This window comes from Leptosomus discolor, chromosome 20, assembly GCF_034619465.1.
Source record: "Leptosomus discolor isolate bLepDis1 chromosome 20, bLepDis1.hap2, whole genome shotgun sequence".
NCBI classification, from domain to species: Eukaryota; Metazoa; Chordata; class Aves; order Leptosomiformes; family Leptosomidae; genus Leptosomus; species Leptosomus discolor.
The window spans coordinates 1748694-1765286 of record NC_141410.1 but is presented as its reverse complement, the minus strand read 5'-3'; the positions used below and the strand labels follow the sequence as shown (position 1 = coordinate 1765286).

Genomic DNA, 16593 nt, shown 5'->3' with positions numbered 1-16593 from the left:
AGCATCTCTGGCACATGCAACACATGTACATCCTTCTGGTGGCATTTTCCCCCTGTCTTTAAAGTAGCATTCAGTGCAAAACTGCCACAGAAGTGGGTGATAAGTCTGAACAGGGACCAGCAAGCCACCAGGGATGTGTGTGTGGCTGGAACACAGCCTTCAGCTGCTGTTGCTGGAAGTAGTTCAGTTATAAAGAGGCCGTTGTAATACTGTGCAGCATGTGATACGCGAAATATGTTGGTAGCAATCAGTCCAGAGAGATCTGTGGCAAGGAAGGGGGTGTTATTAATAAGAAAACAAATCAGCACCTAGAAGCAGAACAAACAGCCAGCACGGAGGGACCCAGACCAGTGGGGATGCTGGATCGCAAACAAAACCCTTCTACAGGCTTGGAAGCAAAAATTGAAGCAGTATGCAGAGGTGGCCACTGGGGGTAAAGACGGGAAAATGAAGGTATTACTACCTCAGTAGGGAAAAGCAAAAATGAGTCAGAGCCAGGATCAGTGCTTGAATCACTGGAACTGGTCCTAGAAGTACTTTATGAATACTGGGACACAGGCAGAGCCTCTGTTTCCTTACTTGGAATTGAAATCTGCAAGAGAGGACAGATCCTTCCACCTCCAGACAGATACCTGACATGCTACATGTCACTCTTGAGCTAATCGATTTTCCTAACGAGAGACAAGTTGTTTGTTTGTGTGACAAATGATTCACCTGAGGGGCTGCTGGGAGACGTGGGGGTAGGATGGCGTAGACTGATGGCAGCCCCAGTGTGGAATGAGCGTGTGCTCCTGCTGCACAGCCCCAGGACCAGGAGGAGGCAGAGCAACTGAAGGTGGGTTGTGTTGTCAGGAAAAACTCAGACTGGCTCGTTTCACCTTGCTGTCCCTCAGCAGAGAGCAGGCAGCCTGCACGCACTGCCAGTTTGTTGCAACATGAAAAAAGAGAGGGTGTTTTCCCTTTGTTTTGTGCGAGGAAACTTGTTTCTTTGTATAGCAACACACTGGGGGCTTGCAGAAGGATGTGAATTGTGTCCCAGGTGAAGAGCTTTTAATTCTTGAAACTGCCCACATGGATGCTCTTGGGCACCTGGGCACACCCAGCATGAGTAATGAGGCAACCACTGTGAAGTGGGGACTGTGCCTTAAATTTGCCCCATAACTTATGGTTCTTAGAATAGTTAACACGGGGATTTCCAGTGCTGCCTGGTTTGATCTTTGCAGTGCTCCCTGCCCTGGGGCCAGGCAGCGGTCCAGAGGAGTGGCTGCAGTCGGGAGAGCTCTGGGCAGCAGGCACGGGTGCAAGGAGAGCACCTCGAGCTTTACAGGCAGCTCAGGAAAAGCAGAGGCACCCAAGCCTGCTTGTGAAATAATAGGGAATGGGTACTAGGACAGCAGTAAGTACATCCTAGGGGAGAGACAAAAGCCATTTTCACAGAGCCCGGCTTCCAGACGGACAGCTGCGGGGGGGGCTCACCCAGGCATTGGGGAGAAGGGCTGGTTTCCCACGCACTGGGATGGAGGTAAGCGTGGGGTCCAGCTTTGTGCTGGTGGGATCTGCCAAGTCATGGGATGCTCCTCAACCAGGTGCATCCCTCTGACCTCTGCCCCTTCCCTCCTCTGCAGCCTGCCAGATGGGATTTTACAAGTCAGCCCCAGGGGACCAGCTATGTGCAAAGTGCCCCTTGCACAGCCACTCGGAGAGCCGGGCGGCCCGCGTGTGCCGCTGTGACAGCAGCTTCTACAGGGCGGTGCAGGACCCCCCCTCGGCAGCCTGCACGCGTGAGTACCCCAGCTGCTCAGGCATCCACCCACGCTGCAGCGGGGGCAGGCGTCGTGTCCCCAGACACCGCAGATGCTCCCTGGCTGCGTCCAGCATGCCCCCTTGCCTCTGTGCATGCTGCCCAAGGCCCTGCAGCAGCCTTTCAACCCCAGGTCTCCCTTCGGTGCATGAGCTGAGACTCCCTTAGCTGCACTCCCTCATTGCCTTCTGTCTCATCCTCATCCTGCTTCTCTCCAAACATCCCTGGCCAGAGTCTTCTCCCCTTCCGGGCTTCTCCCTTGCGACGGAGCAGAGTGAGACCGTGGCACTGCTGGCAAGCTTGCCTGCTCCTGCACCAGCCAGTGTGCCAGCCACTTGCTGGCTTCTTCCCTTTGCAGAAACGCTGAGGGCAATCAGACCCCTGGGAGGCCACGGGGCAACGCAAGTATTGCTGTGCTCTCCTTCGCTGTGGGTGGATGGTGGTACAAGGGCTTGTCATATGGCTTCAGCTTGGCTCTCTGCACTAGTCCTCTTTGAGGGGCCCAGTGCTATTAAAAAAGAACATCCCAGGAGCAAGCTTCCTCTCTGTAGTTGGTCCAGGAGGGGAGAAAGGTGTGTGGCTGCTAGTTGATGCCAGAGTGAAAGACAGGTCAGCAACATCTGACTTGTGTTTCCCGAGGGAATATCCACCAAGATTGTTAATCTCCCCAGGAAATGTGAGTTTACCCTTCGCTTTAGATGAGCGGGTCCACTCTCATCAGCACTTTGGCTCTTCCCCCAAAAGCTTCTTACATCCCCATTGCTTCCTGCTTCCCCCAGAACAAATGTCAGCTCTCGCTTGCCTGGCTTTTGGCGTCCTGATCCAGAGCATCTTACCTCCACAGCATTTCACTCTGAGACTTGTCTGTGTCTTTGCTGTCCTCTGTTTGGAACATTTCCCCCTCTGGGAAGCTCTGTATTCCCTGTAGCATCGTTTGTATGCGCAGGCACATGCTGCCCAAGGTGCATCTCTCCATCGGTCCCATGTTCTGCCAGTCCCAACGCACTTCAGCCGCCCCTGCTCTGCCTGAAGCTCTGCTTCTTTTCCAGGCCCGCCCTCTGCTCCTGTGAACCTGATCTCCAGTGTAAATGGCACCTCGGTGACACTGGAGTGGGGCCCACCCCTCGACAAAGGGGGACGCGCCGACATCGTGTACAACGTGGTCTGCAGGCGCTGCGTGGGGGACGCTGGCCAGTGCGAGGCGTGCGGCAGTGGGATCCGCTTCGTGCCCCAGCAGATGAGCCTGGTGCAGGGAGCACTGACAGTGACCAACCTCCTGGCCCACACCAACTACTCCTTTTGGGTGGAGGCTGTCAACGGCGTCTCTGACCTCAGCCTGGAGTCCAGGAGAGCTGCAGTCGCCAACATCACGACAAACCAGGCAGGTAGGAGGAGCAGACACCCCCTCCACCCCAGGCTTTGTCTGTGCGGGTGATGCTGATGTTGCTCCAGCCGGTATCTGCAGGAGCCAGAACCTGCCCTAGCAGGCAAGGGCTGGTTCGGTGATGTGTGTGGGATGCCCAGGAGATGTCACCCCTATCCTCTCTGCTGCTGGAGGTGGGTTCAGGGAGCTGGGGTGGGCTGGAGACAAGCTGCTGCCCAAGGCAAATCTTACCCTCCTCTCATTCATGGTATCCTTTTTCATCCTCCTTTCCCTCCACTGCAGCCTGCAGTCACTGCTAGAGACTCCTTTTCTGCAGGAGACAGGGGGCACAGAGAACACTTGTTTATTGACAGGAACACTAAGTGGAGCATGAATCTTTCAGGCTGCTCCTCCAGCCTTCTGTGCCTTCCCAAAGGGCCAAGCAGCAGTTCATACTCTGCTTTTAGCTCACACCTATGCCGGGCCCTGGCAGGTGACAGCAACATTTACTGGGAAAAGCCTCTCTCACGCATGTATCCTCCTTGCAGATCCCTTGCTGTGAAATGCTTTTTCCCCCTGAAATACTTCTGAGCCATGCTCTAGCCCAAGTGGGCCAGGACATTGCTCCAGGGTCACCTGGGCATCTCCCCAGAGCAGAGTCCAGCCAAGCCCCGTTCCATGGAGCGTGCTGCAGGCAGAGAGGACAGGGCAGGGACTGACCCTTCTCGTTAATCCTCCAAGTTGGAAATGAGCCCATAGGAATTTCCTGTGATGCTGAGCCCCTTCTGCTCTCACGACGGTGGTGCCAGCAGGAGAAACCTGGGGACCTTCGCTGGGTTAGCTCATGGCTGGCATGAGAACAAGGCCCTTTTGTTACTAGTGCCTGCCTTAGCACTTCTTCGGTGCTCTGCTGAGCCTATGTGGAAATGGTTGAGTCCTGCCAGCTTCCTCCTGCATGATCCCTCCAAGTGCTGACCAGCAGCGTCACCCTGGTGCCTGGGAGGGGGATGGTCTCTGGAAGTGCTGAATATTCCCTTTTCAGCTGCTGCTGGGAAGTGGATGCTGAGCAGGTGCTGCAAAACCAGTGGGGTTGGGAATCTGGTAGCGATTGAAGCTTAGCTGCCCTGACTGTGCAGTGCTCCAGCTGCTGCACAGCACAGAGCATCCCTGCCCACCAGGAGGGGCTGAGGGCCCCCTGCCACACTGCTTGGGGTGGCCTGTCTGTGCTGGGTGCTGGTCACTCTTGTCTCTCCAGCCCTGGGCAGCTGAGCAGGGCAGGAGCAGGTGCAGCAGAGAGGCCCTGGGGCTGTTTGGAGAGATGGCATTGCATGTGCCCGTGGTTTAGCTGATTCCCACCATCCCACCCTGTCCCAGCCCCCCAGGGTCTTGTGTCCCAACCAGGATTTCTGCTTCGCAGAGGAGCCAACTCAAAGATTAACTCAGCTGTAACTGCTGCCTTACAGTTCCCGGGTGCCCCACTGCTGCTGCAGCCCATCTGGCCTCCTTTGGTCTCTGTGCTGCTCCAGCAACACCCCTGTGCTGCAGCCACGGCAGACATCAGGTCTATCTTCCCCAGAGCTACCACAACCCGTATTTCATTCACCAGCTAGGCTCATAAGGGGTGCCTGGCCCCTTCCCATGGGTTAGACCCAATGGCTGCTCCTGGCTGTCACAGCACCACACTGCATTCTCTGGGGTCCTTCCAGGGGGGGATTTTCCGAGAGGAAAAAGAGGCTGGTGAGTTGGTGGCTCCAATTTGGACATGGCAGGTACGAGGACCGATTCACAGGCTCCCAACCCAGGCCCAGGCAGATGACAAATATCTCAGGGCAGGAAAGCATGCCCAGGGCACCTTTAGACTGATGCTCAGTCCTTGATCACCCCGCTGGCCGTTTAACATCTCCCTCTTCCCTCTCCCCCTTCCCCAGGTGGGGCAGGAGGGGTCAGTGTTCTGCTAGGGACCTCCACAGCCTTCAGTCCCACAGCGCCTTTTCCTTTCTGACTCCAGGTCACAGCAAAGCACCAGTGTTCCCTCCTGCCTGTGCTGGGACCGTGCCCTCCTCTTTCATCTCCTCAGGGCCTGCTCCCTCCATGGGAAAGAGATTAGGGCGACTCAAGCGAACCAAAGCACATTTGCATGCCCGTTCCCAGCACTCATCTCCATGTGGCTTTAACTAAAACAAAAACGTGGTTTAAACCAGGGGTCCTGCATGGAGCTCCAGATCCACCCTTCCCTGCTGCTGTGTCCTGCTGCCCCCACCCATGCAGGACCCCTGACAGCAGGCACCTAACACTCTGCCGTCTGTGTCCCCAGCTCCGTCCCAGGTGGTGGTGGTCCGCCAGGAGAGCACGGGTCAGAATAGCGTCACCTTGTTGTGGCAAGAGCCGGACCAGCCCAACGGCATCATCCTGGAGTACGAGATCAAGTACTATGAGAAGGTAAAGCTGAGCTTGCTGCCACAAAGCGGTCCCAGCATGGCAGATTCAGGCAGGGGCATGGCTCAGTTTAAATCCTGCTGGTGCAATCACTGCTATCAGCCAGCCTCGCACAAAGGAACTATTTTGGAAGGCTTTGTGGTTGCTGTACTGATGTGGCAAGGTTTTTTGGTGTGATTTTTCCCCAGGACAAGGAAATGCAGAGCTATTCGACTCTGAAGTCCAAGGGCACCACTGCCACCATCTCGGGGCTTAAGCCTGCAACCCGCTACATTTTCCAGGTTCGGGCTCGCACCTCTGCTGGCTGCGGAAGGTTCAGTCAGACTGTGGAGGTGGAAACTGGGAAGCCAGGTGAGTGTGTGCAGTTGTGGGATGTAGGAAATGTGGGTCAGGGGGCATGGGGGATGGTGATGCCCTTCTCCATGGCCATTGCTCCTCTGCCACACAAGGAGGGATGCTGGAGGCACATCTCCTGGGCTTTCAGCCGGCAGGGCTTGCTTGATACTGCTTTCCTGAGATGTGCTTATACATTAGAAAGGAGAGGGAGGAAGGACATAGCAGTTAGGGCAGGGAAGACCTGGTGAGGTTCTGAGGCTCTAGATTCCTCTCTGCGCTGGTTTGCGGTACCACCATGGCTTTCCCAGATCTGTGCATGGTTTCCCCATGTGTGAATGGTCCCTGTACACTGTGAGATCCCCAAAGCTGGGGCTGGATGGGGGGATGTTGCTTTATCTTTGAAGACCATGACCCCATCAGTGTAGGTAAGTTTCTGAGCTTAGCAGCACACTCCCTACTCCAGCTGACCTCCTTCCTACGCTGCTTCTTCCAGTCTCTCTCCGATATGACACGATGACGATTGTCTGGATCTGCCTGACACTCATCACTGGCCTTGTCGCATTGCTGGTGTTCCTAATCTGTAAGAAGAGGTAAGGGTTTTCTGGAGGTCAATGCGTCTTGTCACCAAGTAGGGCAGGAGGGGTGGGAGAACTTGGGCTCAACATTTCTCCTCTCAGTTTGTCCAGAGCATAAGTATGTCAGGGGTAAATAAGCAACCAAGAGACTTTGTTTAGGGGTCTCGTTGCCTCCACTGTCCCTGAGGCAGAGCCAGTCTCTAGACCTTCCTCTCACGCCAGCAGGCTGAATAGCAATAGCCACAGCCATAGCAATACCAGTACCACTACCTGTATGAGGGCTAACTAGACGGGCTAGGGGGTAGGTCAGGAGTGGAAAGAGCTCTTCTCCATCAGAAAGGTCCAAGGGGGGCTGTGTCTGCTACATCTCAGCATGGCTGAGCCAGGCACGTGGAACACACAGAGGAGACAAAAAGGCTGCAGCTTTTAGCACTGCCAAGCCTTGGAGAGCACCTGGAAAATACCTTGCTCCAGGTCAAAGGGTCAGTCCAGCAAGATGCAGGGATGCAGCTGGTAGAGGGCCAAGTGTTAGCTCCAGCTCCTCCTGGGCTGCCTACCACCCTGCCTTTGGGCTGCTTGTGGGAGCAAGGGACAGGAGCACCTCTTCTGACCCTTGTGTCCTTGTGGCAGGCACTGCGGGTACAGCAAGGCTTTCCAGGACTCCGACGAGGAGAAGATGCATTATCAGAATGGGCAAGGTAGGACTCTCCCTGCTACTGCCCCTGGGGTGTGAAAGACCTCAGCCCTGTGGATGGGCAGTGACCTGGACCATTACCCCCTGGCACTGGTGTGGTTTCCAGGATGCTGCCTGCTTCTGGGGATGTGTCTAGGAGAGCTGAGCAGGGACTCTGGTCCCAGGGGCATCCTGGTAATGGGGTTGAAGAGTTGCACAGTGTGAGATGGGACTGCAGCAGGTTCACCCCAGAGAGCAGTAGGCCAGCAGAATGGAAAATTCATCACAGGCAATGGGTCGGGGTGGAGGGGTGATGGAGGAGGACAATCACATGGAGGAGACCTGGGCAACCAGGTCTGGGACTGCTCTGAGGTCACTGATATGCAAGAATGCCTTATGTTTCCTTGGGGCTGCAACCTCTGTGACTCCTCATCATGTCAACCCAAGCAGTCCTGCCCTGTGCCCAGCTGCTGCATGCCCCCTACTTCTCAGCAGGGCTGCCTGAAAGAGCTTATCTCCTCTCTCCCTTTTGAAACCTGGCAGTGAAGTTCCCTGACTCCAAGTTCTACGTGGACCCACACACATATGAGGACCCCTGCCAAGCCGTGCATGAGTTCACCCGTGAAATCGAGGCCTCTCGGATCAAGATCGAGAAGGTCATTGGGTCTGGTGAGTCCGCAGGCCAGGCTGCCTCTTTGCATCGTGTCTGCTCAGGGAAATTCATGGTCTGAGGTTGTGCTGTTCCTGTGGCCCACTGGGACCACAGCAGGCTGCACAGTACTGGCACAGTGCTCAGCCAGTGCTTCATCTGCTCCTTATCCCTTTGAGATCAAAACAGTGGATAGAGTGGGTTTTTTTGGTTTATGAAGTAAACTCTTTGGAGGCAGCCTGGTACAGAGGGTTGCTGTTCAGCCAGCATGGCACTGATAGCTCACACTGACATAGCAGATGGCTCAGCCTGTCCTGCGTGGGTGCTCCAATGCGGCTACCCTGCTTTCAAACCTTGGAGCAAGTGTCTGGAGTGACAAGATTCAAATGAAATTGCAAGCAAAATGGTAAATTTTCAGAAAAAAAGGGATTTTTTGCATAGGAACAGGGGCTTGCAGGGAAACACAGGTCAGAGACAAAGCTGGAACTTCACCAGCAGCACTCCAAGGGCTTACCCTAGAGCAGCATTAGGAATCCTGGCTGAGAGAGATCTCTGCCACTCTAAAACACTCCCAGATTTGTTCATTAAAAGCAGTGAAACAAATGCCACTGTAATCACTACTCTTGGCCCATCGCCTTTGGTAAAGGCATCAGAGAGAGGTCGTTTCCGATGTTTCTGCCCAGTTCCCAGAGGTGGCACTGGAAGCTGGAGATGGGCAATGCTTTCGGTACTCAGAAGCAGCAATGTACAAAGAGCCCAGGACTCCTGAGGGGGTGGAGCGTGCTGTGAGTGTGCTGGCAGACCGGTCTATCCATGGTGCTGGTGGGTCAGTGGGAGAAGCTGAGAAGGTCCCCATGCCCTCACCTTCCTTTGCCTTGCAGGGGAGTCTGGAGAGGTGTGCTACGGCCGCCTGAAGCTGCCAGGGAAAAGGGAGATTCCTGTGGCCATCAAGGCACTGAAAGCAGGTTACACGGAGAAGCAGAGACGGGACTTCCTGAGCGAAGCCAGCATCATGGCACAGTTCGACCACCCCAACATCATCCATCTGGAGGGGGTGGTGACGAGGAGTATGTGGCTAGTGGGGATAGGACCCTATGATGAGACAGAGCTGGGATGTATCTCCCTGTGGGCACCCTGGGAGATGGGGGTCAGGGATCACTTTGGGTGCACTCCATGCTTCAGCTGCCCTGGCTGATTGCTTGTCAGATGCCCATTTACCCAGGGTCCCCTCTGCCCCACCCCCTTGCCTTCTATTAAAGGACAAACTTTCCATCAGGTAGTTCCCCACTTTACTCCACAGTGTGCCCCAGGTCAGGGTTATTAGTTTAGGAGGTGTCCTACCCATTAGCATTTAATTTAAAGGCTGACTGTATTGAATCATATTTTGAAGTCTTCCTTCAAAAAGGCACATTCTGATGCAAAGTGTTATGCTAATGGAATGCAAATTTCAGTGGGATAATGAAGCTGACCTAGCCCACATCAATAGCATCTGGAGGGAGGGGTAAGTGTTTGGGTTATTGCCACATCCCCACTGTCATGCCCATCCTGTGCAGTGCAGGAGTAAGACCACTCTGTGGGGCTGCAGGAGATCCACAGGCCTGGATTCGTGTCTCTCTCAGTAAAAGCCTGGCACTGGGCTTCCCGGAGGAAGGTGACTTCTCTGTTAACTTGACCTCTCTTGTCTTCTGCAGGCAAATTGGTAATGATTGTTACTGAATACATGGAGAACGGCTCGCTAGACACCTTCCTCAGGGTAAGGATCTCCTTTATATTTCTGTTCATGCATGTCACATCCCCCTGGGCTGAGTGACTGGAGGAGAAGCTGGTTGCTGCTCCCCAGCCTCACAGCCACTGCGACCCCTGCACAAGAGCGGTGTGCTCTGGGCTCTCACCTCTCCAGCAGACACAGGCTCCAGGACATCATGGCTGGCTCCCCAGAGTGGCACTGCAAAGGCAGGGATTCCTGCCTGAGTAGCATGTCAGAAGCCCTGGGAGAGCAGGAAGTGGACTGGGGGGACAAGAGAGAGGCACTGGGTTTAGAGGAAGTACTAAGCCAAAGACAAGAGGTACTATGGGGTTAGTTTAATGAGAGCAGTGTCAATAGGCTGCTGGTAAAATCCACAAATGAACTCTGGGTTATTTCCTTTCCAGAAACATGATGGGCAGTTCACCATCATCCAGCTGGTGGGCATGTTGCGTGGCATTGGAGCGGGCATGATGTACCTGTCTGACCTGGGCTACGTGCACCGGGACCTGGCTGCCCGCAATATCCTGGTGAACAGCAACTTGGTCTGCAAAGTGTCTGATTTTGGCCTCTCGCGCATCCTGGAGGATGACCCTGATGCTGCGTACACCACCACAGTGCGTAGCTCCTAGCGTTGCAGTCTTGTTGATCCTTAGTGACGGCGTAGGATTCCCAGGCCACTGAGAGATGGAAAAGTTAGACACTCTCAAGCCAAGATAAACAGGGCAGGAATGGAGATGGTCACCTCACTGCTGATATCTGCCCCCAGAAAGAGCTTCTGAGTCTTAATGCATTGTCCTTCATACAGGGACATCCCAGAACCAAAGTGTGCAGAGAACAAAGAGAACCAGGGTGGGAGAGCAGGGAGGTGATCAAACCTCCCCAGCCAACAGCTCCTGTGGACATGCATGGCCCACTGTGCAGGGACACTCCCATGCCCCTATTGGGGTCCTTTGCTAGGCCATGTAGCTCCATCCACTCCTTCAGCTGTCCTAGAGCCACCGGTCAGTAGGAAGGTGTTATGGTACACTCTTCAGTAGCCTAGCCACACACTAGTTGCTCCATGTGGCTCTGCCTCATTCAGGGGTGTGGAAAGGGTAAGAATTGGCTTCACAACCTGGGTGATTTTGTTTTAATGTAGGATGCTTTTGTCTGCCAAGACATTTTAAGATTTTTCTGGCCAACCTGGTAGCTCTAGAGCTTAATGTGCTCCTCCACTGGAGGTCATCAGAGGCAAAATGACATACATTGAGGGAATGTGTGCTTTTTGCTCTTCTCTGGCCGTGAAAGGAATTAGTGTGCTCCCCAAGCACACCTCTGGCTGGGACGATGTGGTAGACAGACAGTTTCTGATGGAGGTCAGTTTGGAGCTGCAGCTGAGGAGTCCAAACAACATTTTTCAGAAGGACCAAGACTAGAGAAGCAGAAAGAGTCTCAGGTTACTTTGGGGTAGCTGATGCCAATGTAGAGCATGGCCCAAAGTGGTTGTAGCTCTGAGGAATGAGTGCACAGTGACCCACTATGGAAAACATGGCCTTCATACTGTTGGCTTGGCTTCAGCCAAGTGGAGAAATGAGCCAGAATATGTCCTGTGTGTGTCTTTGTGTTCAGCTGCTCCCTTTGGTATCTCAACAAATAACTTGATATACCAGATCCTTTAATTTGGGGAATGTTCCTGCTGCTTGGTTCAAGTACAGCATCTTCTGCATCTTGGCTTTGGGACTCTCAGAAGAAGGGTGAGAAGGGGCCCATGATCAGCTAGGGCTTCCTGACATCAGAGCAGCCCATGGTCTTGTCTGTGGCCTAGAGACACACACATAGCCTGGCCTTCCTCCCAGCAAGCCAGTCTCTGAGCTTTCCTCCAGTACTTTTAATCTTTGTGAACAAGTTTCCAGAGACAGTGGGTCAGGAGGGTGACCTGAGTGACCAGAGCTCATGTATTCACCTACCTGCTGACCCTTTCCAATCCTGCCCCGTTTCTAGGGACACTGTCCCATGTCCCCTGTGTGAATGCAAGCAGGAAGGTCACTAGAGGATGAAGCAGCCACTAGGAATGTCACAAGTGGAGGTGAAACCCACCAGAGCTGGTTGCTCTGGAGGAAGACTAGGTGTATAGTCTGGATAGAGCTGAACCACAAGGATGCAGTGACAGGATCAGGAGCACAAGATCTCTGGCAAGGTCTCGGTCAGGGTATCCTGAAAATGAGGATGCTTTCTTGTTCAGAAACCTGTGGTCAGATGGTATCCTATGTTCCTCCTTTGTTGTCCTTGACCTGCTCAGGAGATAGCTTCCTCAAAAGGACTGCCCCAAAGGACATGTCATTTGTCTTCAGTGCCCACCAAGGAGTGCACCAGAGCAGGCAGGACTCAGCTGGGTGGAGGCAACTGTCCCTTGACAGGGGTACCTGAAAAGTGTTCCCAGGCACATCATGCCTGCCCCAGCTGGGAAACCCACCCAATGGTCCCTACACCACAACTTTCCTCTTCAAATGGCTGGCGACCACATTTCCAGCTTAAATGTATTGTTAGCCCAAACGTTGCTGATTTTTGTCAGCACGATCCTTTAATTCAACAAGTCCTCCTCTTCAGTGCTTGCCTGCCAGAGCAGTAATGGACCAGGAGCACATGCCATCACTCTCCTTGTCTGCTCAAGTCAGGGTCTCTGCCTGTGCCCAGGGTCAGCTCCTCAGCGTCACTTCATCACCTTGAATTCTTATCTCTTTAAACGTGGGGCAGAATTGTGCATGAAGAAGCCCTTGTAAAACAGCACAGCTTTCTCCTTGCTCTGCTGGAAATACCTTGAAGTCATCCTTCAGGTGCACGTCTAGGCTTACCTTGTGCAGGTTGCCCTCTCGGTCCTTTCTGGAAGATGCCATCCCCGTGTATCGCTTGTCTAATGTGCTGTCCCAGCTGCAGAGAGGTAGGGATGCCTGAGCCCTGCATACTCTGAGCCTCCACTGTTGCTCACTTTTTCAGGGGGGGAAGATCCCCATTCGCTGGACGGCTCCGGAGGCCATCGCATACCGCAAGTTCTCCTCGGCCAGCGATGTGTGGAGCTACGGCATCGTCATGTGGGAGGTGCTGGCCTTCGGCGAGCGCCCATACTGGAACATGACCAACCGGGACGTGAGTGGATGCGGGGCAGCATGGTGGCAAGCCTGCCTCTCCTTCTGCCCTCACCCAACCAGCCTAGAAGGGGAGGCTGGGAAAAGGAACCCAAAGAGCAGCCTTTGCCTCTCCTCACATCCCCACAGGGCTGTGCAGAGTGTGCTCGTCCCCTCAGCGGGGACATCAGCGTGTTGCCCATCGTTGCGCCATGCAGCCTTTCCCTTTGCAGCACTGTGGCCCCTGGCTGTGCCTGGGTGTGTGCACTGTGGGTCTTCCCATCCCTGTCTGCTGCTCTGTGCAAGCCTTTTTGCTGGCTGGAGAGCTTCAGCATGTGTTGTGCCACCTTTCCCTGTAAGGGGCCAGGGCTTCCCTAGGATCACTGCAGCCCCACTGCATTAGCCTTCCAGTCCCTCCTGCACCCAGCGCTGGGGGTCTATCCCTTCCACTGCCCACATGAGGCTACTGAGAACCCCATGAGGCTACTGAGAACCTCAGGCTTACACCACCTGGCAGTAGGCTTTGGGTTTGTCAGAGTTATGTGGAGTCACCCTTACCTCAAGAGTAGCATAAAAACTGTAGGAAAATGTAGGTTATATTCCTGACTACAACCTGAGAGCAAAATTTCCAAAAGGGGGCAATAAAAGGAATATTTCGACTCTGCAGAACCACAGGACTCCTTTTTTTTTCACGTGTGGGGACTATAAACCTATCTGCCTCTCTCTGCTCTGGGAGTCCCAAAAGTCCCCTCTCTCCCTAGTGTTTTTATTATTTTAAGAAGTGGCTTTGGTGACAACAGGGCACGGATGCAGTGGCATACTCTGCCTCCTCTGCACTGTTCCTCCAGCCTTGCTGAGCAGTGGCAAGCCCTGGTTGTAGAACAACTGATTGTGAGTGCAGCTCTCGTGGCTTGTCTGCTGGTGGGTAGCTGCGATATTTCAGGCCTGTTGAACCACATAGTAAATCAGCTGTCGTGGCAGTGATTTCGTGTATGTATATGGTCTCCAGCCTGCTTCCAGCTCTCCACAGAGATCGCACGCAGCTCGCTGGCAATTCACTTGTTGTTGAGCATGAATCTTGTGTACAACCCCCTGCTTCCCTGTCTGATGGCCTCAGCAGCTCATGCACCAGGGATCTTCCCTGTATGTCACTGTCTGGGGTGCTGCGAGTCAAGTGGGGGTGCAGCTCCACTTCAATGTGTGGCTTTCTTCCAGGTTATTAACTCGGTGGAGGAAGGCTACCGCCTGCCTGCCCCCATGGGCTGCCCCACCGCGCTGCACCAGCTCATGCTGGATTGCTGGCAGAAGGACCGCAGCGAGAGGCCGCGCTTCTCCCAGATTGTCGGCATCCTGGACAAGCTGATCCGTAACCCGGACAACTTGAAGTGCACAGCCACCGTCAACCGGTAAGGGCTCCCTGAGCCACCGCGATGAGCAGGGGTTGACAGCTGATGCTGGGCAGAGCATGCAGGTTGCAGAAAATCAGGGATATTTCTGACCAACTCTAGCAGCGGTGGCTTCTGCTGTGACCATGGACATGCATAGGGCCCGTGGGCACAGGTTGTAGTGGACAGGGGGAAGCATCCTGCACTCCACTGCCTTGCTCCCACTGTGGCATCTCCACACGAGGGTCTGGTCAAGCATGTACAGCAGTGCCTGTACAGAGGTGTGCCTGCCTTTACCAGCCTGGGAGGGTTCTCTCTGTCCTGCCCTCACCTGCAGAGTCACAGGCTCTTTGAGGTGGACCTCACAGTCTGGCCACCTACAACCAACACCTCCTGGTCTAACCCCTTCTATCCTGCTCCCAGGTTCACCCAAACACCCTTTGACAGGGGTCTCTTCGACCTGGCCAGCTGTCTGACAGTGGAGGACTGGCTGGACTCCATCCGACTGGGGCATTACCGGGACAACTTTGCCATGGCAGGGTACTCCTCCCTGGGCATGGTGATGCACATGAACATTGAGTGAGTACCAGAGAACAAACAGAACTGGATGGGTTGCCCTGCACCATTCCACTAGCCCCAAACAGTGACCATCCTCCTTGACTTTCTCCATCTAGTTGGTCCTGCATGCCAGAGACACACCCTTAAGGAAATGGTGTTGAGACCTCAGACAGTGTCCAAGGCTATGCTGACCTTGGGAGAAGATGTGGCAGTTGTACTGAGAGAGTGCAAGTACCAAGTCACCTCTGGTGCTCTGTGGTGGCTCTCCAATGTCGTCACAAGTTCATAGGTGATTTGGTTTGTAAGGTGCTTCAGGTGGTCATATAACCTCCTGATCAAAGGAGGGTCAGATAGGAGGTTGCTGACTCCTAGGCTTATATTCCCCATCCCTTGGTGGTAGCATTAGTGCCAGGGCTGGCAACAACCTCTGCTACCTCTGAGGAGACTTGTTCCCTGTCAAAAGGCATCGAGCTGCCAGACGGTGGTTCCTCAGAAAGAATGTGACAGTGCACACCTTGGTTGAGGTGCAGCAGGTCAGAAGCAGCCAGTGAAAGGGAAGACGGAGAGACACAGGCAGAGGGCTGTCATGTGCATTGATCTGAGGTTGTACTTGGGGCCTTTGTGGTGGGATTGAGCTGATCCTTGTTTCTCATGCACCTCAGGGAAACTTTTGAGTGGAGAAGGCTCATCATGAGTCCAGCTTTCTGACTTGGTTATCTGAGGGCATCTCACTAAAACTGAAGCCAATTTCAGAGCAGTGATCTTGTCACCTACTAGCCTGTCAGGAGTGATCGCCTTGCTGCTCCTGCTTCCCCTGGGTCTGTCCCAGTGGCCCTGTCAGGAGGATGTACCCAAGGGAACGGCAGCCTCTCTGTCCCTGGGAGGATGCCCACGGACCCTCAGCAGCAGCAGCAGCCTTGTGCCGATGGGCGAGTGGAGAGGAGCCAGGCATGGGTTCCTGGGCTGGTGCATGGGGTGTGCGCATGGGGAGGAGCAGTCTCACTCTCTGGTACCTGGCACAGCCCATGGGGTGTCTGGCAGTGTCTTTGTTCTCCAGGGATGTTCGAAGTCTGGGCATCACCATGATGGGCCACCAGAAGAAGATCTTGAACAGCATCCAGGCCATGAGATCCCAGCTGCTGAACACAAATGGCCCCAGGAGGCATCTCTGATCACCAGTTTGCGGACCCGCGTTGGGCATTCCTTAACACTTACCCTGGCAAAGGGGCAGCAGGGTGGTGAGCAGGAAAAAGGGCACCAGACCAGGACCTGGAGCCCTGACAGCATCTCCTTGATTTCAGAGTTGGTGGAAACATGGCTTTCCAGATACCTCGATGGTCCTGCTGCCTCCTTCCCTCATCTGAAGGTGGGAGCAGCCTTCTAAGCAGGCTAGGGAACATGCCATGCCTCTCTCCATCCTCTGCTGTGTCTCTGGGGGACTGGGGGTCCCCACAAAATTATGTAGGACAGGTGGTAACCCCTTCACACAGTGGGATGGCCCAAGCTGCTACCCAAGATGGAGGGGTATCAGATGCAACAGCAATACCAGGAGCAGTGGGACTGGGCTTGCAGTGGAACACAGCTCCTTTGGATCTGACAGCTGCGGAATTTGTTGGATCTCCGAACTGAGGAGGGCTCCACAGGCTGCCGCACAGCAGAGACAGCCCTGCTCCCTGTACCTCACAGTTCCAGTGTACTCCAGCTTGGACCTCCTGAACTGCACCAGCCTGCAGGTGACTTCATGGTCCACCCCCACCAAGCCCAGGAGGCCAGGGGACAGAGTACAAAGTGGCAGTGCCAGGAACAGCTGGCTCTGTGTGCAGAGGAGACTTCCCCAGTGTGGAGGACAGTTGGCCAGGGTGTGCTATCTGGACCCCCAAGAAGCCCCAGAGTGCTGCAGGAGGCTCTCCACCTCTTGAACCCACCAGCACTGCTCCTCTCCAGATCTGGCAGAGGCAGCCCAGGGCAG

At 54.5% G+C, this 16593-nt stretch overlaps 1 protein-coding gene across 1 annotated transcript in view; it reads left to right on the top strand.

The window, feature by feature from the left end:
* The window catches only part of EPHA8 (EPH receptor A8), a 50392-nt gene extending 34596 nt beyond the window's left edge, over positions 1-15796 (top strand). The window contains exons 4-17 of the mRNA XM_086476361.1: positions 1626-1781; positions 2851-3186; positions 5479-5603; positions 5789-5951; positions 6430-6526; positions 7142-7209; positions 7728-7853; positions 8715-8900; positions 9525-9586; positions 9985-10194; positions 12554-12703; positions 13897-14087; positions 14490-14645; positions 15682-15796. Coding sequence (XP_086332487.1) covers positions 1626-1781; positions 2851-3186; positions 5479-5603; positions 5789-5951; positions 6430-6526; positions 7142-7209; positions 7728-7853; positions 8715-8900; positions 9525-9586; positions 9985-10194; positions 12554-12703; positions 13897-14087; positions 14490-14645; positions 15682-15796 — 2141 coding nt within the window. The remainder of the gene's footprint in view (positions 1-1625; positions 1782-2850; positions 3187-5478; positions 5604-5788; positions 5952-6429; positions 6527-7141; positions 7210-7727; positions 7854-8714; positions 8901-9524; positions 9587-9984; positions 10195-12553; positions 12704-13896; positions 14088-14489; positions 14646-15681) is intronic.
* The last annotated feature ends 797 nt before the right edge of the window (positions 15797-16593 follow it).